The 26,111-nt window shown below is 37.2% G+C and overlaps 3 protein-coding genes across 3 annotated transcripts; 2 read left to right on the forward strand and 1 right to left on the reverse strand.

Moving 5' to 3' along the window:
* Window positions 1-16,679: 16,679 nt before the first annotated feature.
* On the forward strand, window positions 16,680-18,479 carry LOC145133004 (codeine O-demethylase-like). The gene is made up of 4 exons (XM_079067955.1): window positions 16,680-17,117; window positions 17,229-17,476; window positions 17,568-17,895; window positions 17,963-18,479. Exons 1-4 carry the CDS (start codon window positions 16,851-16,853, stop codon window positions 18,197-18,199), a joined length of 1,080 nt encoding a protein of 359 aa, XP_078924081.1. The 5' UTR covers window positions 16,680-16,850; the 3' UTR covers window positions 18,200-18,479.
* Window positions 18,480-20,182: 1,703 nt separating this feature from the next.
* Window positions 20,183-21,963, forward strand: LOC145134643 (protein LATERAL BRANCHING OXIDOREDUCTASE 1-like). Its single transcript, XM_079069489.1, has 4 exons — window positions 20,183-20,515; window positions 20,815-21,062; window positions 21,162-21,489; window positions 21,568-21,963. The coding sequence occupies exons 1-4, from the start codon at window positions 20,282-20,284 to the stop codon at window positions 21,802-21,804; spliced, it is 1,047 nt and encodes a 348-aa protein (XP_078925615.1). The 5' UTR covers window positions 20,183-20,281; the 3' UTR covers window positions 21,805-21,963.
* A 163-nt stretch (window positions 21,964-22,126) lies between these two features.
* On the reverse strand, window positions 22,127-25,669 carry LOC145133437 (pyrophosphate-energized vacuolar membrane proton pump-like). Its single transcript, XM_079068383.1, has 7 exons — window positions 25,223-25,669; window positions 24,120-24,694; window positions 23,668-24,047; window positions 23,187-23,604; window positions 22,718-23,128; window positions 22,571-22,630; window positions 22,127-22,471 (listed from the first exon to the last, which is right to left on the reverse strand). Exons 1-7 carry the CDS (start codon window positions 25,467-25,469, stop codon window positions 22,265-22,267), a joined length of 2,298 nt encoding a protein of 765 aa, XP_078924509.1. The 5' UTR covers window positions 25,470-25,669; the 3' UTR covers window positions 22,127-22,264.
* Window positions 25,670-26,111: the final 442 nt, after the last annotated feature.

A 26,111-nucleotide genomic window follows, 5' to 3' on the forward strand; every position in this document is an offset into this window, starting at 1 on the left:
AGATAGAATACATACCTCTTTGATGTAGAATGTCTTCATGAAGCTTGAGTGCCTAGTGCCCCAAGTGTGACACCTCAAATGGTTCACACAACACCAAATACACTTGGAATAACTTGAGAGAAACTTGAACACTCCTTGAAATCGTCTAGCCCTCACACACACACATTAGTGCACGATTTCTTGAGCCATGGGATTCTTTTATATGGTGGCTATTAGGGTTACACCATGTAACTCATAACTTTACCCATTCCTTATGCTCCATGGATTTTAACCTCCATGGAGTATCCATGGGTCACCCCATGGACTTAGTCCAACATAAGGAATCTTGGATCACAAGCCCACATATATAAGAATGAATGATTTACACAATCAACCCATATATTTAATTAGTCTCCTTTTGATCACTTAATTAATTCCAAATTAATTCTTGATCAATACTAATTAAATAACCTTATTAATATATTAGAACTTATAATATATTAACCAACCTTAAGTGTTATTTCTCTCATTATAGTCTATCCAAATGCATGATGCCATGCAACCCAAATGGACCATGCCGGGTCGGGTCAAGTCTTACCAATTATAGTTATGGACTTAGACATTAATCCAACAGTCTCCCACTTGGATAAGTCTAAAACTATTATTACGTATGACTTCAGGAACCGATCAGCAATCGTAGCTCTCAAAAGCTTCTGTCGAACTCTGACCTTGTCGATGAACTCTGACCTTTGTCAATGACTTGTCCATTAGATAAGGGATCATATATTCCTCCATTCTAGATATCATATGGACTGAGACATGGATTATCAATCATTCTCTCTGTCCATTTATTGTTTCCCGATTTCCGATTCATGATGACTGACTGATTGAACAAATCAAATCAGTCCTGGCTTGGCCAAGCACTCACATCTATCATCTTTAAATCATCGAGGGGCCCACAGATATCGCTTTTATCCCGAAGGTAAAAGGAATGGATAAACTTCGACTCATATGGCTTGTTCTACTACTTGTTGAATCATACACAAAGGCACGTTTTATAACATCGAGTTACCAATGCATTTTCGTGCAATCAATGTATAACCAACTCATAGTAACAACTCATATCTCTAGGTTTGAAGAATATAAGATATTATCGTCTCATGATCACTCGTGATAAAATCCATGAAGTGATTCAAATGAGCGCGGGTTGAATCCAATACTCAGAACTTATGAGCACTCATGAGTGTTGTAGCACCACTTTGTCCACCAACTTGGACCTCTACAAACCAACCCATGACAGTCTTGATTCATATCTACTTCCAGCATATGACCGACTGTGGATGGTTTGAATAACTTAATCATTCAAGAAGAGCGACTTAGTTATTCTGGAAGTCAAAACATGCAAAGTGAAACACAAGAATAAATGAATCAAATATGGTATCAAACCCTATGAATATAAATAAACACTTTTATTTATCACCATACTGATTACTCATTATTCATTGTTTCGGTTTTATCAACTTTATACTTGAATTTAAAACAATAGTTGTCCCATGCTCCAAGCATGTACACTATGTTTTCTAAACACTAGTCATGCCATACACCAAGTATGCATACTATGTTTGTCTATGATCTTTACTTTGTAAAATAGATCAATTGAACATCACTCCAATGATCCTCTTTTCACAGTCCCGAATCCTTACTGCAAATGCAAGAATTCCAAATTCATGCCATTTACTGAAATCTGTTAGTTTCTAAACTTATATGCATTGATCCTCTTAATGATTATGCACAAAGTCAGAAAGACTTGACAACAATCATTACAGAGCATTCCAAAGGAGATCAGCTCCTTGGAAACATCCTTCTTTCATTAAGTTTCCTAATCTTACACAGATTGAATAATTTCTAACTTTGAAACATTTCCATATTCCATTTTGACTATCACTTCTGAACAAGAGTTACCTCCTTACAGATTATGTCAATATGGTCCTTCCAGAATTAACATTATACTTCCAACTGTCCTTGAGCAACCAATCTTTGGTAAACTTTAGATTGTCCTCGACAATTGCTTAATCATTTTAGTCATATCCAATTCTAGACCTTGTCCCTTCATAATGCCCCAGGCATTTGGAAAATTTTAGAAAGGATGAATATAGCACATGTAATCGATCCTATATCCGAAGCATATGGGACACGATTCATGATGTCTCACATAAAGACTAAACCAGTCTTTTGCTATAATATTTCCATTTCAATTTTCCAAGTTCTCAAAATTCAGATTATGAAAAGGGATGTCGTAATCATAATCGAATTTTAGAACGCAAATAATGGACCCATATATAGAATTTCCTTATGTTGAGCCATTCCAACATGAAATTCATATATATATCCTTGATTAAATACGATTAAAATCTCAATCTAAGCTTTTAGAATTGAAATGAAGTATAATTTCCTCTCCCTTAATTATAGCAAAACAACTTTTTCAACCCCTGCAACCTCACGAATTGAAACTTTTGTTTTCTATAATTAACATTGCTAACTTGCAACCTTTGTCATAATTATCATGCTCCCACTAACATGATGATTATTAGCATAACACTTATGCTCCCACTAGCTTTGACATGTACTCAGAAATCAGCTGACTTTCTTACCAAAGTTCAGATTTCTGATACTAGATTGTTTTGATAAAACTTTATCAAAATCATACACCTCTCTTAGATAGCTCACATGTGTGTCTAAACAATTTTAGAACTATGAAAAGGGATGTCGTAATCATAGTCTCAATTGTTTAGACCTTTGCCACTTCTCACAAGTCCATGTTAGTGTGCCGGTAAACCACACACGCTCCACTAACGAGTTTGAGAATGCAAATATCACAATTGCTATCTAGCTAAAATCTACTTAGTGAAAGTGTTTCCTCACCATCATTTTCATGAATCGGAGAGAAACCTTATGACACTTAGATTTAATAGTGTATGTGTTCTTATCCATGTGAATTTGTCAAAACCATAATCACAAGACAAGGTTAGTGACAAATCCAAACTCATATTGATTAAACTTGTGCAATCTTAAATTCTTGCCATTTGGCAGCTCAGGTGCCTGCCATTGCTTCCAAGTAGTTGTGCAACCAATTGAGAACTCTCTGAACTCCTATGCAAAGCCAACTTGAATAGGCACAAAAATTTCAACACGATAGGTTATAAACCTCAAGTCGTGTGCTAGTGAAGGACTTTAGGTTTTATTCTTGATTAAGTCTTGAAACTTTCAAGAGCTTTAAGACTCCCACTGTCCTCTTGACATATAAGACTCCCTTGTCAAATATTCAAGAGATAGTTCGGATTCTTTATCAATACTAACACTTTACACAATTGGCCTAAGTTGGTCTCTGTTTTATCCAAAACATCACAACTTACCAATTTCAAATGTACAAGAGTAGATAACCTTTTACTCTTACATTTGACTAGTGTTAACAAACCCTCTTTAAGATATGTCACTCAAGTTACAATCTTGGAGTATGACTCTAAGAATTGTTTTGGAACGAAGTATGACTCATCTTTTTGATTTAACCATTTCAACAATTCATGACTCCTCTTCTTAGTCATAAGAATGCACTAAGATGACTTTAGAGGACCAATTGTGATATGGTATCTTAATCATTAAGATGATCATAAACATGATACTAAAGTACTCTCCCATCTTTTCAGATTTGAGAAACTTTTATCTTTCTGCCATACTTTGATTCTTCTTATTCGTTCTGTCTCACATTGAAACTTCTCCAATGCTACAGACTAATACTTAAACTTATAAGTATAACCATATTTACTGAACTTAAGTAAATCATGACGAATAGTCTTCTTGATCTTTTGTGGTGGACTTGACCAGTGCACAAGAATGTGTACTCGATCCCTTAGTCCTTTCCTTATTCACATAAGGAATTAGTCTTAATTTTCCAAGCTGAAAGTTCTCATTCATCATACTATACAACTTGCATGATTCCAAGTTTCGGTCCAATTGAACCTTGGGTGATGAGAATCTTTCCTTATTTGGTAATATTAGACACTACCACAACCGAAAGAATCAAATCCATTTTTCCAATATTGCTATCAATGGAATCTTATAAGCAACAATTTTTCACAAATGCCATTGTAAGGATACTTAAAATAAATAAAATCAAAACATTTTTCTTTTATTTTAAAACTTTGCGGAAAAACTTATCCTTACAATCCATATGAAAACCTTATTGTTATCTATTCCTAAGCAATATAAATATCATAACTCTTAAGTAATAGCCCAAAATTCTGATCACCGAACCATGCGATTGAAATCCATCTTCGCGATCAGAATCAGCATGTACTTAATAGAGTTAGACAATGGACTTTACCTGAAGTAGAGCCAAACTTATTGACTTTAACATCCTTAGGTAAATTTGGCAGCTTCGTAACCAATGCCCCTTCCTTTGGCAATAGTTACCTATGGACCCTTGATAATGGGACTATCTCAAACTTCGCCTCTCTCTTTACCATTGGGTCAACCGAGTTGACTATGGCCGATCCCTTTCCATTGGGAAGAGAGAGCTTTACTGGATATCCAATGTCATCATTGTCAATGTCCATAGCGTTTTAGGAAGTTGATCTTAGCAAATAGATAAGATCATTAAGGGTCTTGTCTTAGTCTGTTTCATAGGATTCCCAAAAGAACTCACTATGTGACTTAGAAAGTAGTTGAGCCACCAACTTTCTCAAGACTTTGACACCCAACTCTCCCGGCTTGTCAATATGTGACTACATCTCCAAGATGTGATCACACCTAGACCTTGCCTTGCCAATAGGGCTTGAGTAACCTTAAACTTTTTAGGAACTTGTGGGTTAGGGAGAATAATTGGAGGAGGTGAAAGAAGTATGATATCCATGGGACATCATCTTCATTTAGGAAAGCTTGTTTCAAGAGATTTGGGAAGATCATAAATGTCTAGACCAGACATCTTTTTGGGAGATATTCAAGATAGTTGATTTAAAGTCCTTAATATGACACCCAATATGAAATATTAAGGCTAGGACCCAACAAACTATTTTATAACTTAGAAGAGGGATGCCGTAATCCAAGCTATAAAATATTTGAAGGTAGGTGAATGACGATTCACCAATTTCCACCATGAAAAATGAAATAATTTATTAGGTTTTAATTGGATTTGAAAGTCCTAGATCTTTGAGATTCATTGAACTGTTCAAAGGCATGTTTCAATCTCGAGTGTGCCCTTCAGGTTTTGTGACTGGGATGCCGAGGATCACAAAACAAGGTGTGAATAACCATGCAAATATACTTGGTACCCTTAATATTTACCCCTTAATCAGTGTGCCGGTTAACCACACACGCTCCACCGATACTATGATAAATATTAAGTTACCCTTTGCCTACCTTGTTAAGTCCAGGTTAGTGTGCCGGTTAACCACACACGCTCCACTAACGACTTAAGCAAAGTGCAAAGTGGAATTTCATGGGTTAGCACCAGATTCACATTTTCCTAAGTAACTAAGATTGGGTATTAATAAGAGTTTAGTTACTTAGTATTTATTATTAATACTTTTAATGAAAGGAGAATTATAGTCCTTGTCCTACCCGTTCGGCTAATGACCCTCCACCAGTCAAGGAAGCGGTGGGTGAGAGTGGACACCCATTAAACTGTCATTTGATAGGCAGTAACCTTATACCCCCCTTATAGACCGGCTTCGTGAATGAGGCCTACTAACGGTAAGACTGACTTTACTCTTATACATATATATAAATATTATTAACTTATAATATTATAAAGTATAAGGGTTGAATTTTAACTTTTAAAATTCTAAAGGTTAACTTGGAATTAAATTATTCATAAGTGAAAACTTTTCAAATTCCAAAACTTGAGAGCAAGTTTTGAAACTATTCAAAACTAATTAATTCCATAACTTATGAGTTTAAAGTAGTTTTAATTAAAAAAAAAAAAAAAAAAAAAAAAAAGACTCTTCAAGTTCCATAACTTGAGGACAAGTTATGGAAGACTTTAAACTAATTAATAAAAAAAATAACTTTTTTTTATTGTAACTTATGGAACTAATTAAGGTTACACTTTTTTTTTTAATTTAATGAAGAGACTCTTGAACCTCCATAACTTGAGGACAAGTTATGGAGTCATAAAACCATTTAATTAGAACTAGACTCTTCATTTTGTAACCTTTGCCAACTTTTATGAGTTTTATGATTCTTAAATGTGACTTTTCATATAACTTGAGGACAAGTTACAAAAACACACTTTAGAATCAACTCTTAGATTAAAATGGATTGAAAACAACGATTTCACACAACTTTTCTATTAATCTAAGAACCTCATAAGAACAAGATAATTCAAATCATCAATCTTCAAGAAATTAGCATGAACATACAAACTAATACAAATCTTGAAATTATGACAATTATCTTAGAAATTGGATTAGCATGAACATTACCACATCAAAAACAAGTTTACAAGTCCAAAAACATCTTAGGGTAATGTTCCTAGTCCAATTCCAGCCAAAACAATCGAATATATGCACCCAACTTGATTTTTCAGCTACTTTTGCAAGTATAACAAGAAAACAAGCCTAGGCTCTGATACCACTGTTGGGTTATGAGCATTCTAACACTCCTAAGTGTACATGCAACCCTAAATACCTTGGATCTATGTTTTCTCTATTATACATACAATTATGAACATCCAAGGTATTATCCTAATCTAGCATACAAAATAATAAATATAACAAGATAGAATACATACCTCTTTGATGTAGAATGTCTTCATGAAGCTTGAGTGCCTAGTGCCCCAAGTGTGACACCTCAAATGGTTCACACAACACCAAATACACTTGGAATAACTTGAGAGAAACTTGAACACTCCTTGAAATCGTCTAGCCCTCACACACACATTAGTGCACGATTTCTTGAGCCATGGGATTCTTTTATATGGTGGCTATTAGGGTTACACCATGTAACTCATAACTTTACCCATTCCTTATGCTCCATGGATTTTAACCTCCATGGAGTATCCATGGGTCACCCCATGGACTTAGTCCAACATAAGGAATCTTGGATCACAAGCCCACATATATAAGAATGAATGATTTACACAATCAACCCATATATTTAATTAATCTCCTTTTGATCACTTAATTAATTCCAAATTAATTCTTGATCAATACTAATTAAATAACCTTATTAATATATTAGAACTTATAATATATTAACCAACCTTAAGTGTTATTTCTCTCGTTATAGTCTATCCAAATGCATGATGTCATGCAACCCAAATGGACCATGCCGGGTCGGGTCAAGTCTTACCAATTATAGTTATGGACTTAGACATTAATCCAACAACTTTGTCATGTGTGTCAACTTCGCAAGAATACTCGTTTATCTTTCAAGTTATCTCAAACTCATGCTTTATTTCCCTTTCAAGTTATTCATTCGGATGTATGGACTTCACTTTTGAAAAGTATTCATTCGGATGTATGGAATTCACTTTTGAAAAGTCATAGCGGAATAAAATATTATGATATTTTTCTTGATTAGTTTTCTCATTTTGTATGGGTATACCCTCTTAGATTAAAATCTGATGTGTTCTCGACATTCCTTCATTTTCACGCTTATGTTAAAAATCAGTTTCACACTGAAATTCAAACATTCCAATGTGACAACGAAAAAGAATATGACAACTCACTCTTCCACCAACTTTGTGACACTTCTCAACAAAATGGGAAATCCGAGCGTATGCTTCGAACTTTAAACAACATGATACGTACCCTTATTTTCCAAGCTCATCTTCCCCCCCCCCCCCCCCACCTATTAGGTGGAGGCTCTCCATATGTCCGCTTACCTCTTAAATATCCTTCCCTCTACCTCTTTCCAAAATGATACTCCCTTTCACAAACTCTTCCACAAACACCCTTCCTACTCTCATCTTCGGGTGTTCGGATGCCTATGCTACCCTCACCTTAATAACACCAATAAACTCGAACATCGCTCGGTCCCATGTATCTTTCTTGGCTATCCCTCCAATCACAAAGGATTTTGTTGTCTCAATCTTCATTCTAAACAAATAATTATCTCAAGACACGTCACCTTTGATGAAGCTATTTTTCCTTTCGGCTCAATGACCCCAGATCATCCCCCCACCTATGATTTCTCTCGATATATCCAAATCTCGCAATTGCTTCAATGATCCAACCATCAATTTCCACCCTACTCCTTCTCCCACTACCACATCTCTGAATACAGCCAGTGGCAACTCCACCGACAGGACATTTGATACCGTTGATCATGATCTTTCTGTCGATGATACACCTACGACAGCCGCCTCCTCCTCAACTGCCGCCACTTCCGCCGCTCCTTCATTCTCTTTAAATACCAACCGGTCATCGTTGTCGGGTTCTGCTATCACACATCCTGTCACACCTCGAACCAGGACGACGGAAACCTCCGGGGGCGGATGACGTTATTGTATAGTATCATCAAAATTGAATATAATTGAAACATAGCAACCAACAACATACATTGAGTTAACATTCTTACATCGTTTACAAATTGTATTTGTTCACAAATCATACAAAAGTGACAAAAATATGATATTCAAACTGCAGCAAAATATCCAACATCCATAGTCCAAGTACTTGCTTACTGTGTTCCTGAGAATACAAGTCGTTTTGAAAAGCGTCAACTAAAAAGTTGGTGAGTTCATAAGCATATTTGTATGAAAAAGGTTTGTAACACCTTTGATTGTAATAATTTGTAAGACTCCAGAAATCCGATATTTTCTGTAAAAAAAATGGTTTGTAAGTCTCGTCCTAAAACTATGAATAATTGCATGTGCGTCCTTTGTTTTCTTTTGTTTGTAATTGAAAAGAGTGTGTATTCCCAGAAAATCCCATATTTTCTGTTTTATGAAAAATTGTAGTCTTAAATCCCTAAGACTGGGGTGGTGATAGTAATGTACAAAAGTGAAGCGTAGTTTTATATTTTATAAAACCTGTGAAGTGTATAATTTTGTAAATCCAAAATAACATTATTAATCCCTATGTGAGTTGTTATGTAACACCCGGTTCTGAAAGTGTTCGGTTGTGACCACAGAAGCCAAGAGTATAAGCGTAATCGTTCGATACGGTCTTTTATGGGTCTTGGGTCTTATTCGGATGGTTGAAGGGCTCGGGTGTGTAGCTGGGAGTGTAGGGATTTTCGCCACTTTTTCATGGATATAAAGTTCGTCGGAAACGGACTTAGAACGAAGAAGTTATAGCACTTTGAAATTATAGTCACTTTTGACCCTTAATGGAAATGTTTGGCAGATAAGCCCCATGCATGCAAGGGGTGCATGCACGTGTCCAGCTGGGAACGCCCAGTGTAGGCTGGGTTACGCCCAACGTATAAGGCTAAAAGGGGGCGCAGGTGGTTCTTGAGTACGTCGGGTGTACAGAGAGGTACGCGGGGCATACTCCATTCAGACCAGAACCCTAATTTTTAGGGTTTGACACTATATAAAGAACATAATGCTTCAAGGATCCGCCTCCCTCTCACCCTAAAGCAACTACCACGAAACCCTAATCCTCCATTGAGTGTTCTTGTAGCTTAGAAGGCCATTAGAGAGCATTTTGGTGTTGTGAAGCCATTTTCCAAGCAAGTGAAGAGCATAACAAGGTGGTGGATCAAAGGAGAAGCAGTAGATCCAAGGTTGTGGTTCCATTTCAGATCACCTTGAGGTATAAAGCCTTGAACTTTCCTCAAGTATGCTTAGATCTAGTGTAGTGTGGTTTTGGAGTCATTTGGTCCCAAGTATAGAGCTTTATGGTTCAAATCTGACTCATAGGCTTAGAGTTGCCACTCTCAGTGCTAAATGAGTCCCTAAGGCAGAAAGTTGCCATCTTGGATGTCCTATTGGGTTCATGCATGAGCTAAGATCATTTTTATGAGAATAGAATGCCACTTTGGAGTTTGGGCTTATTAGGGTCATGTAAAGTCACCAAATCAGTGACTTTATTGATTAATAGGTTGAAGAGGACTTGGATATGTGTTTATAGCCGTTGGAGTAGAGTATTAAGTGCTTAATGGAAAATTGACTTAACAGTGGAGTACGCTGGACGTAAATGCATGTACGCGCAGCGTACACACCATTCAGCCAGTACGCTTAGCGTATAGAGGAGTACGCCTCGCGTACTCAACAGATATGGGCTTGGCGTGTTTTGGAACTCGGGTCGGGCCATGCATTGAATTTTAGTTATTTGGGGCTTAGCAGGCCATCAAAAGTCAGATAATTTGGGCCAAGAACATGTTTGGGCTTAGGGTAAGGCCCATTAGAGGGATTGGGCCCAATTCAGAAAATTAGGCCATTAGTGAGCCACTAGTGGGCCTGGGAAGCCTACCTAGTGTTGGACCTTTTATATTATGGTTTTGGGCCTTAGATATGGACCAATTTGGACTAGGGGTAAAATGGTCATTTTACCCTAAGGAGGATTATTGATTTGGACTAATTTTTATATTGGGTAATGGTAGCTCAGGGAGTCGAGAGATCAGCAGCGATGGAACCTGCCAGCTAGCAGCGAGAGGTTTATTCGCAGGATTCTACAGCCAGCTTGTGAGGTGAGTTCTCTTCCAGTAGGAATGGGTCTAAGGCCACAATGCCGACCCGTTTAGTTGTTAGTAGTTCCAGACTACGGTCCGATGCCAGGGCTGTCCCGAGAAGAGTATATGTATGTTTGATGTCTTTGTGATTCATTCATGTTATGTGTTATGTGTTCCGGGGCAAGCCCGATGTATGTTAGTGTATCTGTTATGTGTTATGTGTTCCGGGGTAAACCTGATGTCGGGGAAAGCCCGATGCATGTTAGCTTATATGTTATGTGTTATGAGTTCCGGGCTTTGGCCCGATGCCAGGGCAAGCCCGATGTATGTTAGTATATTTGTTATGTGTAATGTGTTCCTGGGTAAGCCTGATGCATGTTAGCTTATATGTTATGTGTTATGTGTTCCAGGCTTTGGTCCGATGCCGGGGTAAGCCCGATGTATGTCATATGCTTATGTTATATGTTTATGATATATGTTATGCTGTGTATATGTCGGGGTAAGCCTGATGCCGGGGCAAGCCCGATGCCAGACGTGGTATGATGCCGGGGTGAGCCCGATGTCGGGCAGGAGTCCGATGCCAGGTAAACCGATGCCGGGTTCATCCCGATGTAGCTGGGAAGTGTCCCAAAGTTTATGTTACGTGTTATATGTTATGTGTATGGTATGTGGTAGTTTGAGGAGACTCACTCAGCTTCATGCTTACAGTTTTCAGCTTTGGTTTCAGGTACTTCGGTTTTCAAAAAAGAGGAGCTCGGAATGATTGTAGTGCACACACCAAGATGTTTTAGCCTGGGATGTTTACTATGATGTTTTTGAAACTCTGATAACAATGTTTGAGATATTATAACTTATGTTTTGATGAAATGGTTTGATAACTGTGGTTTTATGAATGGCTTAAAACAAAATTTTTGAACCGTATTTTTGGGATGTTACACGTTACAACCATGCTTAATATGACTGATATGTCTATCATGACGTTCTTCAGGCGTCAGTTTCGGTAAGATATTTGTCACCCTAGATTGGCCCCGTCTAGCTGTAGCGAACAACTCAGGTGTGGGGCTGTCAACCCCGTATAGATCTATACACAATTACCTCGCTCTCCCTCCAGGAGACTCTGGTTATAACTACAGGACTTACGGTGTACAGTAGGTAGATACGGCGAAGGAAAGTCTCACAAGAGCCTTAACAGATTTACGTGGACTTTGACTCCCTTTATTGAATAATGAAAATAGCATTACTTGTGTAAATTCGTGACTGAAGTTTTATGACACTCGTATTACAGCTTTATGACATACAACTTATACTTGTACTTTTAAAAGCTTTATAATGGACAGATTTTGACACGCATATTTTTCTGTCGTAATAATTATGTTTTGTATACCGTTTTGGTTAAATTATTTATAACACTTTTTATAAATAATCATTAATGGACTTGTCTACTTGTAATATATGTTGTGTAAATAGCTTAATCCTCTAAGTTTTTAAACCATTAAAATTATGACAACATATTACGACTATTTTACTAGTAAAATCATTTTTAACAAAATAAACAAGTTTTGTAGTTTCTTCAACATACCAAAATTTGTTTGAGAGTTTTGTAAAACAACATATTCTATTTTATTGTGACCCTAACATGTCACGATTTCCACAAAATACACATAAAATCTTGAAATTTGTTACATACCATTTTTGAGTGTAACTCCCATATTTTCGCCATTTTGGGTGTTTATACATGACCCCACAAAATTTTATAACACAAATATGTTATGAACATTTTCTTTGATTTTTAACATACATTAAGCACCCTTTTTATTTGAGAACTTGTTTCATCTTCAACTCCTAACCATGATACATGAAATTATCCAAAGGATAAATTTACTCTAGCATCATGAGGCTTGTAAATTTCGAGTTTATGGAGTGTTAGCATGAGGTAATCAACATTTCAAACACAAGTAGTTACATAAACACACAAGTTCATGCAAATATCCAAAGATTTAAACAAAACTTGACTTGTATCCCCCCCAAAGGATGAAAAACACGAAAATAGTGGGGTATGAAGCTCACCTTGAGGATTTCGTGTGGTAGGAAGAAGAAGACGGAAATTTTCGAGCCTAGCCTTGTCTTGGAGAGATTCTCGAAAAGTTGGTGTTTCTAAGATCTTAACACACAACAAAAGTGTGTAAACAAGGAGTTTTTATCATAAAAATGTTTAGAGTTACAAGAATTACATGAAGGTCTTACCAAATTTATGAACTTTTGAAGAAGACTCCTTTGAAGATGGCACACACACACCCACAAATTTTAGAGGAAAATGAGAGAAGTTTGAGTTTTTTGAGAGGAAGAATGGGAGGAAGTTCTTGAGACTAAGTGAGGGAAAATTAAAATGTGAAGTGTGTGGGGAGGTGAGGATCGGCCGAACATAGAGAGGGAGGGGGGAGAGGGAGTGACTTTCTTTAAGGTTGATGGGATGCATGCATGGATATATGGAGGTCCATGGCTTTGTTACATGTAAGGTAAATATGAGGTGACACGCTCTCTTAATCCATTTCTTTTCCTTTTTTTTTGTTAGCCTTAACCGAACCCTAGGGTTCTCAGCCCAAAAGAAATGGGTTTCGATTTTTGGCTTGGCCCGATAGGAGTTTTCGGTCCATTAAAGCCCAAAGGTAGGAGTTTTCGGCCCAATAAGGCCTTAGAAGGAGTTTTCGGCCCAATGGAAAGCCCAATAAAAGTTTTCGACCCAATAGGGCCCAAAGAAAGGTTTTCGGCCCAATAAGGCCCAATGAAGGAGTTATCGGCCCAAAAGGGTGTTGGGCCAAGAATTTTTGGGCTAAGGCCCAAAATTGATTGGACTTAGCTATTGGATCGAGTTTTTGGGCTTGTGTGAGGCTTGATTCACAATGTATGCACGTATGAATTTAAATAACATTGTAGTTTGAATTTCACTAAATGGGATGTTGCAAGGTTACATGGAGAAATTGTCTTGTACAAGAATCACAATCTCAACCCTAATTTGCTAGTTGTGACACATCCTATGACCACTCGTGCTAGGTTAGGTATTCATAAACCCATTGATCGTCTCAATCTTCATACTGACATAGTTTCTTCTCCTCTTCCTAGAAACTATTCCCAAGCCTTCCAAGATCCTAACTGGCTCAATGCCATGAAAGATGAATATGGTGCACTTATTTCTACTGGCACTTGGGCACTTGTACCTCGGCCCCAAAATGCTAATATGGTTAATTATATTTGGTTGTTTAAAAAGAAACTCAATCCAGATGGCTCTCTAGCTCGATACAAGGCACGCTTGGTCGCCAATGGACGCACTCAGCGTCCCGACATTGATTGTGATGAAACTTTTAGTCCAGTTGTTAAACCTGCAACTATTCGGACCGTTCTCAGCATTGTAGTCTCTCATGAATGGCCGGTTCATCAGTTGGACGTGAAGAACGCCTTACTTCACGGCCATCTATAGGAAACAGTTTATATGCATCAGCCACCGGGTTTCCGAGACCCCTCTGCACCATATCATGTTTGTCTATTACAGTGGTCTCTTTATGGCCTCAAGCAGGATCCACGTGCATGGTACCACCAATTTGCTCAATATATTACTCAATTCGGCTTCACCAACAACAAATCTGATACTTCTTTATTCATCTACAACAAAGGGGGTCACATTGCCTATCTTTTACTTTATGTTGATGATATTGTGTTGACTGCTTCATCCACATATCTTTTACATTAGATTATCACCACCTTACGTGCCGAGTTCTCCATGACTAATTTGGGTGCTCTCAATTATTTTCTCGGTATAGCTGTCGTTCGAGATCACCATGTCATGTTTCTCTCTCAACAGAAATATGCAACAGAGATTCTAGACCGTGCTAAAATGTCTAAATGCAAACCCGTTCGAACTCCAGCCGAAACGTATGCCAAAGTTGATGGCTCGGGCCCTCCTGTTGCTGATCCGACATTATATCGCAGTCTTGCAGGTGCTCTTCAATACTTGACTTTCACTTGGCCGAATATATCTTATGCAGTTCAACAGGTGTGCCTATATATGCATGATCCCCGCGAACCTCAGTTTTCAGCTCTCAAGTGGATCCTTAGATATGTGCGTGGCACTCTTGATCAAGGCTTACAGTTGTATGCTTCTCCTGCTCGTGGTCTTGTTGCATACTCTAATGCAGACTGGGCAAGATGTCCCTCATTTAGAAGATCCACATCCGGGTATTGTGTCTTCCTTGGAAAGAATCTTCTATCTTGGTCCTCCAAACGCCAAAGTACCATTTCCAGGTCGAGTGCTGAAGCAGAATATTGTGGTGTTGCAAATGTCGTTGCCGAGACCAGTTGGCTTCGTAACTTACTCCGGGAGCTCTTTTATCCACCGCTGACAGCTACTCTTGTTTACTGTGACAATATAAGTGTCGTTTACCTGTCCACCAATCTTTTTCAGCATCAACACACTAAACACATTGAGATCGACATCCATTTTGTGTGTGATAAGGTGGCCTTGGGACAAATTCGTGTTTTACATGTCCCCTCTTCATCCCAAGACGCTGAGATTTTTACCAAGGGGCTACCGTCTACTTTGTTTATTGACTTCAGATCCAGTCTGAACGTTCTTTCTCGACCTCTCGTTCCGACTGCAGGGGGTTGTTAGATATATATATATATATATATATATATATATATATATATATATATATATATATATATAGCTTGTATTCTCTTTTGGTATTTAGTTTGGCAGCCCAATATTGTATGTAGCCCATTTGTATTATTTGTAGTATTTATTAATCGTGAGAGGCATAATACTTTTGCATGGGAAATTATTTGCATTAACACTTTGGAACACACAAAAACACACTCCAAGGTCTCAAAATGCACTAAAGGGGGCTAGGGTTTGCAAGAAAACGTCTCAATTGATGGAGGCTGGAAATGGGGTGGGGAGATGGGCTTAAGGATCAATATATATGGTCCAAACCACCAAGATTAGAGTTTTCGTCCAGACCGAGTACGCCCAGCGTACTCCAAAACAACGATGCTTTCCTTTAATGAACCTTACACCCAGCGTACCATCCAGGTACGCCCAACATAAGGACCAAAATTGCAAAATTAATTAAATGGAGGGTAGGAAAGGGAACTAACCAGGACTCGGGTGTAACAATATCCGTAAGGCCAATGATTATCGGATATTAATGTTTTAAAAAACAGGTTTTAGTTAAACCGGTGTGGTGGTTGGTTCCCGATTGAACTTGTTTGAACGTTGGGTCAACTTGGTTTTCATAATTAAATAATTTTAGTACCAAAGAAAACTTACATAATTTTAATACCAAACCAAATTTATAAAAGTTTTGATACCAAAAAGCTTCAAAACAATTACCAAACATAATCAAAAAGCTTCATGAGATTTACCATTTTTTTAGTGACAAAACCACACCACGTAAGCTATAAAGAAAGACTTATCAAAGTTCCAATACATAAGAGTTCTTAATCATTTTGAGGGTTTACAAATTTGGCCAATATAAGCATTAGAAATCAAGTCAAATGTTATATGATTATCTCATATTCAAAGACTTCTGATATTCACTTTATAAAATTTCAAAAATGGATCTGTAATTGGTTATCAAACAAAAGATATACATAGATATAAGAGAAGTCTAAACATATATGAAAAACACCATAATGTCCAATTACATCAGTTCAATGCGGATTTTAATATTTCAGTTTAACCGATTCATTTCGATCCAGAAATAAACATAAAACTAATGGTAGTTGAACCGTTCCATTCTTCGATTCCCAATCCAACCAATTTAACCGACCGATTCGAACCGAACCCGTTTATAAAACATTATATCATCAACTTTTCTAAAAAAATATTTAAAACAAAAAGCTTATTGTATATCCATTAAAGAGATTTTTCAATTTATAAATATAATAAATTATTTTTAATTGGTTGAAAAGAAGCTCATGACAACAAAATTGGTTAATTAACAGCTCTTGAAAAAGAAAAACTTTGCTTGAAAAACTTCATTAATGGTTTTTTCAAAAAGGTTTTTGAAAACCTTAAGATTGTCAAAAGTCTTTGCTGTTTGTCGGCCTGTCAGTTCAGCTTCAGATGATAAAAATCCAATTTTTGCTCAACAATCAATGCATATACATCTACGGTACGGATTGCTAGCACCCCGAGCATCAACACGTATACAGGTTCAGTTGCCTGCTGATCATACCGATCAACGCCTTGATACACCATGGCTGAATCCCAGGCGACGTCGGCGACCGCTGTGGAGAACCACGATTCACAAACCAAACAAGTTCAAGAGATAGCGGCGGACTATAACCACCTGCCGGAAAGATATATCCGTAAGCAAGATGAAAAGTACGGTAACGTTAGCAACACCCCTGTATCATCTCCGATGAGTGAGGTGGTTCCCGTTATTGATATTAGCCTCTTAACTTCATCTCTTTTGGAGCTCCATAAGCTTAAATCAGCTGTTAGTTCTTGGGGCTGCTTTCAGGTCTCTCTCTCTCTCTCTCTCTCTCTCTCTCTCTCTCATACAAACTCTTTTTAAAGAAATTTTTGTTTGTAGATGCATGTTCTCATGAAACTCGAATGGATTTCATTTCAGGCAATTAACCATGGAATTGAAGGTTCATTTCTGGAGAAAGTTCGAGAAATCAGCAAACTGTTCTTCAGATTTTCAGGGGAGGAGAAGAAGAAATACTTGAGAGCAGAAGATAATATTGAAGGATATGGGAATGACATGGTTCTTTCAGAGAAGCAGACTCTTGATTGGAATGATAGACTTTATCTCAATGTTCTCCCAAAACACCAACGAAGGCTTCAATTTTGGCCCCAAAATCCCTCTAACTTCAGGTAAAATCATTAGTATATATTGAATATTGATTTACATAGATTATTTGTTAAAGTTGTCATGAAATTGCTTAATGCAATTATGATGTTTCAGGGAGGTTGTTGATGAATATGTATCCAAAATAGAGTTGATTAATGAATTTCTCCTAAAAGCCCTTGCTAGATCATTGAACTTGGAGGAAAATTGCTTCTTGGATCAATATGGGACAAGTGCAACAATGGAGGCAAGGTTTAACTACTGCCCTCCATGTCCATGGCCAGACAAAGTGTTTGGAGTGAAAGCACACGCTGATATTTCAGCACTCACATTTCTGTTGCAAGACAAAGAGGTTGAAGGGCTTCAAGTCTTGAAAGATGGTCAATGGGTTGGAGTTCCTATTCTTCCTGATGCTCTAACAATCAATATTGGTGATCAACTTGAGGTAATCCTTAATTAACTAAAAGTTTTAATGATGATGTAACTTAATTTCAAGAATATGAAATGTGCAGATAATGAGCAATGGGATTTTCAAGAGCCCTATGCATAGGGTGTTGATCAACTCCAAAGATGCAAGAATGAGTGCGGCTTTGTTTTGCATGCCTCAAACGGAAAAAGATATTGGGCCTGTGGATGGGCTTGTTACCGATGAAACACCGAGGCTATACAAGAACGTGACCTTTACTGTCGACTCATTTTTCAAGTATTACCAGAAAGGTAGGAGGGCAATCGATATTTGCAAGATTTGACTATTGACAAGATGGTTGGTTCATAACTTCATCGTCCCTTTAACTTATTATGTATTTATGTTCTGTGTTTTTGTTTTTTTCTGTGTGTCATCCAAATAAGATTAGAAATCATAGTAACATGGCACAAGTAATGTATGTGTATGTATATGTGTGTGTATGTATTAACATGGTATGATGGCACAAGTAATGTATGTGTATGTATATGTGTGTATGTATGTATTTTGTGGGTACCGTACCAGCCTTCTTGGTCTCGGATGATATGATTTACATTCTCATCTTGGCTATGTGTTAGTGGGGTAGTCCACAAGTGGCTTATACCCTTTTTTAAGTATATTTGTGTGTCCATATATATGACTGTTTATATGTATAGTGTCTATGTCTTTGTATATGTGTATTTGTATGTATATACATACATATATACATCGACAAATTAGTAACGGGAATTTCATGACCGGTCAATCATGGACATTTAGCAACAAAATAGTGCATATCGTTAAAAGATGGGAAACCCATCTAAAAGCTAATATAGTTCTTATTTTGTACATATTTAGTTTTTATTGTAATTTTTTTTTTATAAAATTAGCCTTTGAACTTGTTGTTTTGTATAGATTCAGATCTTATGATTGGCTACTCTAGGTTAAGTTCTTATATATATATATATATATATATATATATATATATATATATATATATATATATATATATATATATAAAAGTCATTGTGTTTTGTACATATTTGGTCCTTATGACCGATTACTTCAGGTTTTGCTTACGTGACATCCTATTTGGGACAATCATTAATGAAGTGTTTTCATACGTGGCTCGTACCTCACTTATATCAGTAACATAATTCACGAATCGGTTAAAAGAACATCCTCCAAGAAGAAGATGTCACTGGTTTCGGTTTTATCTATATCTATAACAAACAACGAGATTCTTTGTGATTGCTTCTTCCCAACTCGACTTGACACTTCCCAGATAAAAGAACACACTGTAAAAAAACTTTAGAGTCTTCCCTAATTCATTGGTATGTCGATTTTAACCATTTTTCAGCAAAAGAGTTTATATATTTTTTTAACCTTCTTTCTTACTTGCTTAAAATGTGTTTTTGTTACCGAAGAAACCAAGTAAGAAGTGCAAATTTTGGCAGTAGATAGATGAAAAACATGTCGAATTGACCCCAAATTTTGAAGATGAGCATGCAGTTGTTAAAGAAGAGGTTTCGTGTCTCAAGAAAGAAGTGAATGAGCCGAAGAAGTATTCATGTAGTGATAGGGTTAAAACAAGTTATAATTTTCTGGAATGATTTGAAATTTAGTTGGTATTGATATTAGAATCATTATGGCTAATGTAGTTTCTTCACCTGATGTAATGTAATTGATATTGCTATTGAATAAAGCTAGTATTGATATTAAATGTAGTTGGTATTATAGTATAACACCTACTAATATCAACAATACAATGTTATTAATGATACACGATTTCACTATCCAAATAAGTTACATATGAGAACAACTCATTAATGATTGTCACACGTAGGATGTCACGTGAAGAAAACATAAAGAAACCGGTAGGGATGTGTACAAAAACAATAAAGCCTTATTTTGCAAAAAAAAAAAAAAAAAATTAATGATTAAATATGTATAAATTGAGAACTTGATCTGAAATTGCCTGTCATAAAGCTTGAATGTGTAAAAAAAAACAAGTTAAAATGCAAATAAGAAAAAACCATAAGACTAAATAAGAACTATATTATCCTTTTAATCATTTTTGAGCTAAGTTAGTTACTAATCCGTCGCCAATGATTTTAACGATGTTTCAAGTACTTCAATGACGTATAATTTTCTAGCGGTGAATGCTGCACGAATTTTTGCTAATGGGATTGTAAATTTTAAAGTAAAAAGTTTAGTTGATGGATAAAAAGATGATAAATTAAAAAAAAAAAAAAAAATGTTATGATATTATATCCATGACTTTGACGTGCGTGCCGTTGACCAAAACCATCATAGAAGAAGAATATCAAACAGGTAACGAATTCAGGTGGCTCCCGATACAAATCAACGCTTTTGCTACACGATCGCCATGGTTGATTACCAGTCTCAAACCAAACAAGTTCAAGAAATAGCGGCGGACTATAACCACCTGCCGGAAAGATACATCCGTAAACAAGATGAAGAGTACGGTAGCGTCGACAACGCCGGTGTGTCGTCTCCGATCACTGAGCATATTCCTGTTGTTGATGTTAGCCTCTTAACTTCATCTCTTTCGGAGCTCGATAACCTTAAATCAGCTGTTAGCTCTTGGGGCTGCTTTCAGGTTTCTCTCTCTATCTCTATTTCTCTCGATATCATATATCTTGGCCCCGAACACTTGATCTGCGGGATAACTATCTGTTATTGATCGATCGATAGACATGCTATCTGCAACTGTAGATCTAATTCAATCCACCTGTTGTAAATTTAGAGACGATTTTAACATTTTGGCTTTATCAGTTTGAATGTTACAACCAGTTTCAGATTCGATGAATCGATTTTTTATTTAGGAACTAATCAATCTGGTGCCATATATAGTAAATTGTTTTAAAGAAATTTTTGTGAAACTCAATTGGGTTTCAGGCAATTAACCATGGGATTGAAAGTTCGTTTTTGGAGAAAGTTAGAGAAATTAGCAAACTGTTCTTCGGGTTATCAGTTGAGGAGAAAAAGAAATACATGAGAGCAGAAAATGATCTGGAAGGCTATGGAAATGACATGGTTCTCTCACATAACCAGACTATTGATTGGACTGATAGGCTTTACCTCACTGTTCTTCCAAAACACCAACAAAAGCTTCAATTCTGGCCTCAAAATCCTTCTCACTTCAGGTAAAAGAAACATACTTTCAACATCTTTATCTCAATTGCTGAAATGGGATTGACTTATCACCTATTATGATATATTATGTTATTGTGATGACATCTCAGGGAGGTTCTTGATGAATATAGCTGTAAGATAGAGTCGATCAATAAACTTGTTCTTAAAGCCCTTGCTAGATCATTAGATTTGGAGGAGGATTGTTTCTTGAATCAATATGGGACAAATTCAACAATGAATGCAAGATTTAACTACTACCCTCCATGTCAATGGCCTGAAAAAGTTTTAGGAGTGAAACCACATGCAGATGGGTCAGCAATCACAGTTTTGTTGCAGGATAAAGAAGTTAAAGGGCTTCAAATTTTGAAAGATAATGAATGGGTTGGAGTTCCTATTGTCCATGATGCCCTAACCATTAATATTGGTGATCAACTCGAGGTAATCAATTGATTTTGTATGATGTATGAAGCTTGATTTTGAGAATGATATATATAATTTGAGAAAATGTATGTGTAGATAATGAGTAATGGGGTGTTCAAGAGTCCTGTGCATAGAGTGTCGGTGAACTCGAAAAATGAAAGGATGACTTTGGCGATGTTTTGCATGCCACAAACGGAAAAGGATATTGGAGTTGTTGATGAGCTTGTTACGTGTGAAAGACCGAGATTATACAAGAATGTCACGTTTACTGCTGACTTTTTTTTCAAGAATTATCAACAAGGTAGAAGAGCCATTGATGCTTGCAAGATTTGAAACAAATGGAATCCATCAAATGTTAAAGAAATTAAAATCGTCTTTGGTTTGGTTGGTAGAGGATAAAATGTTATTTCCATTTTGTTTTTTTTTTGTTGATGTCAAAAGAAGTGAATTATAAATTATACTTTATTAATTAATCAAAATACTTGTTTTTCATTTCTTTCTTGTTTTATAGAAAGATATTGATTAGACAAATCAGACTAATTTTTAGCAAATGGGCTGAGGAAAAGTCATATTACACCTGAAATACATATACCAACAAAAGTCACTTGCTATTCTCATTCCAAGTATGGAGAAAAACGGATAAATTTCGGTTATATCTTATTGCTAAGGGTTCAAATTGGTATAATGAAAAGATCTAATAGCTAAAACAAAATTATGTAAAAAAAACAGTTTCAAGTGTCTCTTAAAGTATATATCCGAGTGTTATAAACTCCAAAAAAAAGTTAAAAATTATTTAAAAAAACTTAAAGAGAAGACCACCATGAGTAGCAAAAAATTGTGCAAAAACGAGGGATTCAACAGCCATGAGTTTGATAAGGATATTTAGCGACGGCCCGGAAGTGTCCTTTAAAGGGTCGCCAACCGTGTCACCAATCACAGCCGCCTTGTGTGGGTCCGACCCCTTGGGGCCCAGTGTTCGTGCATGCTCAGAAGCACCAGCCTAGAACAAAGTTTACCAAAAATGCATCCATTTTTTCTTAAAAAATATTTAAAAAAAAAAAAAAAAAAAAAAAGGATATTTTTATAATTTTAACAATACCTCGATATATTTCTTGGCATTGTCCCAAGCACCACCCGTGTTTGATGCAGATATAGCAATCTGTATTAAGTTAAAAAAACGTGTGAGAAATGCATAATGAAGAAAAGGAAGGGTAAAAACGTAATTTGGGTAATGACTAATGATTACCTGAACGCCGGAGATAAGAGATCCGGCGAGAACACCGGAAAGCGTTTCGACCCCAAAGAAAATCCCAACAATAAGAGGAGTAAGCATAACAAGGGCACCAGGTGGAATCATCTCTTGAATGGATGCATCAGTTGAAATTTGAACACAAGTTGCATAATCGGGTTTTGCAGTTCCTTCCATGAGGCCTGGAATTGTATTGAATTGCCTCCTGACTTCCTCCACCATTTTAAGCGCTGCACTTCCCACACTCCTCATCGTCATGGCTGAAAACCAGTAAGGAAGCATCGCTCCCACCAACAAACCAATAAAAACTTTCGGCGTCAAAACATCAACAGTTGTGATCTCCGCTCTGCTCACAAACGCACCGAATAGAGCCAACGATACAAGAGCCGCTGACCCGATTGCAAAACCCTACAAATTAATCGCTAAATAAATGAACAAACAGAGTGTTGAATACTTGAATTGGTACCTTTCCGATGGCGGCAGTCGTGTTTCCGGCGGCGTCAAGGGCGTCGGTTCGTTCGCGAATCCGGTGGCTCATCCCGGCCATTTCGGCTATGCCGCCTGCGTTATCACTGATCGGACCGTATGCATCGATGGCTAAACCGGTGGCGATGGTGCTCAGCATTCCGAGGGCAGCAACAGCGACGCCGTACATGGCGGCGAAAGTGAAACTAACATAAATACTGATTGCGATTGCGAAGATCGGAATGATACATGACTTGTACCCCAAAGCAAGTCCGAAAATTACATTTGTCGCCGCCCCTGTACGGCATGAATCCGCCACGTCCTGGACCGGGCTGTATGCGTTGCTGGTGAAGTATTCGGTTACAAACCCGATTATAAGCCCGGCCCATAAACCGACACTAACACATAAGAACAATTGCCTGCAAAACCCAGAAAGACATAAAAATTTGTATCCAATTTGTGAGACTAAAATTGAAAATTACCAGTTGTGAACTTCTTTCTGGATTCCGAAATTGAAGATGGTGAAGGAGGGAGGAAGGGCAACCCAACTAACGAGTGCTATACCCATAGTCATCAAGATGGTGGAAATTATGAGTTGGTATTTTAAAGCGGGTTCGATTTCTTTAACAGTTTTGATTTCGAAAAAGTCAGTGGCGAAAAGGGTAGTGAGCAAACAAACAAGAATGCCAATGGAACTCACTAGGAGAGGATACATCATTGAAGTGAAATCATGATTGTTACCAAATGAGGAAATGGAAGCAACTACAAGAGCTGCACATGATGACTCAGCATATGACCCGAAAAGATCGGATCCCATTCCAGCAATATCCCCAACATTGTCACCAACATTGTCTGCAATAACCTGCAACGAAAAGTTTTTTAAGCCATGTTTGCAGATGAGTGTACTGAAATTAGATGAAAAAGTAAGACTTACTGCAGGGTTTCTTGGGTCATCTTCTGGAATGTTCCTCTCTACCTTGCCAACAAGATCCGCCCCAACATCAGCGGCTTTGGTGTATATTCCACCACCAACTCGACCAAACAGTGCCATGGAAGATCCACCAAGTCCATAACCAGTTATAGCTTCAAAAAGGCCTTCCCAATCATCACCATAATAAAGTTTAAACAAGTTGATGGCGATATACAAAACCAGGAGACCATTGGCAGCTAGGAGAAACCCCATGACAGCACCAGAACGAAAAGCAACAATAAAAGCCTTCCCTACTCCCTTTCTTGCTTCAAGGGTAGTTCTGGCATTTGCATATGTAGCAATTTTCATTCCAAGGTAGCCAGATATGACGGAGGTGATGCCGCCTAGTAGAAAGGATATGGTGCTGAAGATGGCAGTTGCAAGTGCAGGTTTACAGAGCTTGCTGCTATCGTATGTGCATTGTTGGTCACTGGTGCTGAAACCCTCAACGGAGCCCAGGAATACAAAGATTAGAACAGCAAAAACAGCCATGAAAACACCAACGTATTGGTATTCAGTGAAGAGGAAGGAAGTTGCTCCTGTAATAACAATAAATATGGCTATAAGAAAACATACACTTGTAAGAATTCAACACCACACACAGACTCTAAAAAGCTAGAGTATGTGTAAACTAGAAAGCTACATCAAAAGAATCACACCCTAAAGTCCCTATATTGCTTAGTAGAGAATTCATCTACAGAAAATAGAATTCATGCGAGATGAGCTTGTAGAAATAAATTAAGAACTTTAACTAGAGATTTATGATGTAAATGGAAAGAAAACAAATATAACAATCACAAACTTGGACTGAAGTAGGAATTCAGAATATCCAACGCAGGGAAGAGAGTACTATCAATATATAAAGAAAGAACAAGGAATATTTCTAATCATGATATAAACTCATTTGTAGATAAATTTTACTAACGTAGATCATGATTACACAGAGAGAATAAGAATATCGATAACAAATCATTCCAGTTTTCGAGATTTTATCGAGAAATCAAAATCACCGCGAGAGATTACACCAAACAATTAACGATCCAAAGGAAATAAAACAATCGCAATACCTTCGGCAATAGCGTTCTGAATTTCGGCACATTTACGAACAACGGTGTGGTCATTGACGCCTTCTTCTTCCTCGATCAAGGATTCAGCGTACCCATGCCTGCCGCCACCGGCGAAAGGCTTCTCCGGCGAGAGCTTGATTTTGGCGACAAGGCACCATTGGATGAGAGAGAAGAGAATTCCTATGACGGCGCAGACTGGGATTACGATTTCGGTGCCGAGATCTGGGAGAATTGTTGACGTCCCCATGGCCGTGATAGCGGAGGAGGACGGATCTCCGACGAGAAAAACGAACAAAATGAAATTTGGTAAAAGAGACGAAAAGTGAAGCAAAATGAAGGCCGGGTGGATGGGTGGCAATGCAGGTTCCGGCAAGGAAGGTTAGATGGAGACGATGTTACGGTGTATATATAGATACAGATATATGAATGTATAAATTCAGAAAAGAGAGAAAATCGAGCGGGTATGAAATTGATGTCTGTTCATTCTATAACTCCTTACATCTATTGGGATGTTTACCAAAACAGTCCCTGTCAAAAACAAATTTACAAAAATGGTCTCTATAAATTACACAATGATCCCTATTTTAATAGAAAATTACATAAATGGGTCCTATATAGAAAACAATTTACAAACAAGGTCTATGTAATTTACAGAATGGGTCCCTGTGCTGAATTATTTTTATAGGAATAGTCCCTCCCTAATAACAAATTTATGAAAATAGTTCCTAAGTTTCATAAGTTATAGATATGGTCCCTTTCTATTATCAAATTTACACAAATGGTCCTTATGTTTCACAAAATCATAAAAATGTTTCCTTCTTTTAACAAAATTACATAAATAATCCCTACCAAAAGTATTTTGTTCCTACATTTCACAAAACTACATAAA

The sequence above is a fragment of the Lactuca virosa genome, chromosome 8 (genome assembly GCF_052849685.1).
Source record: "Lactuca virosa cultivar CGN04683 chromosome 8, Lactuca_virosa_CGN04683_v6, whole genome shotgun sequence".
In the NCBI taxonomy this organism is placed as follows: domain Eukaryota; kingdom Viridiplantae; phylum Streptophyta; class Magnoliopsida; order Asterales; family Asteraceae; genus Lactuca; species Lactuca virosa.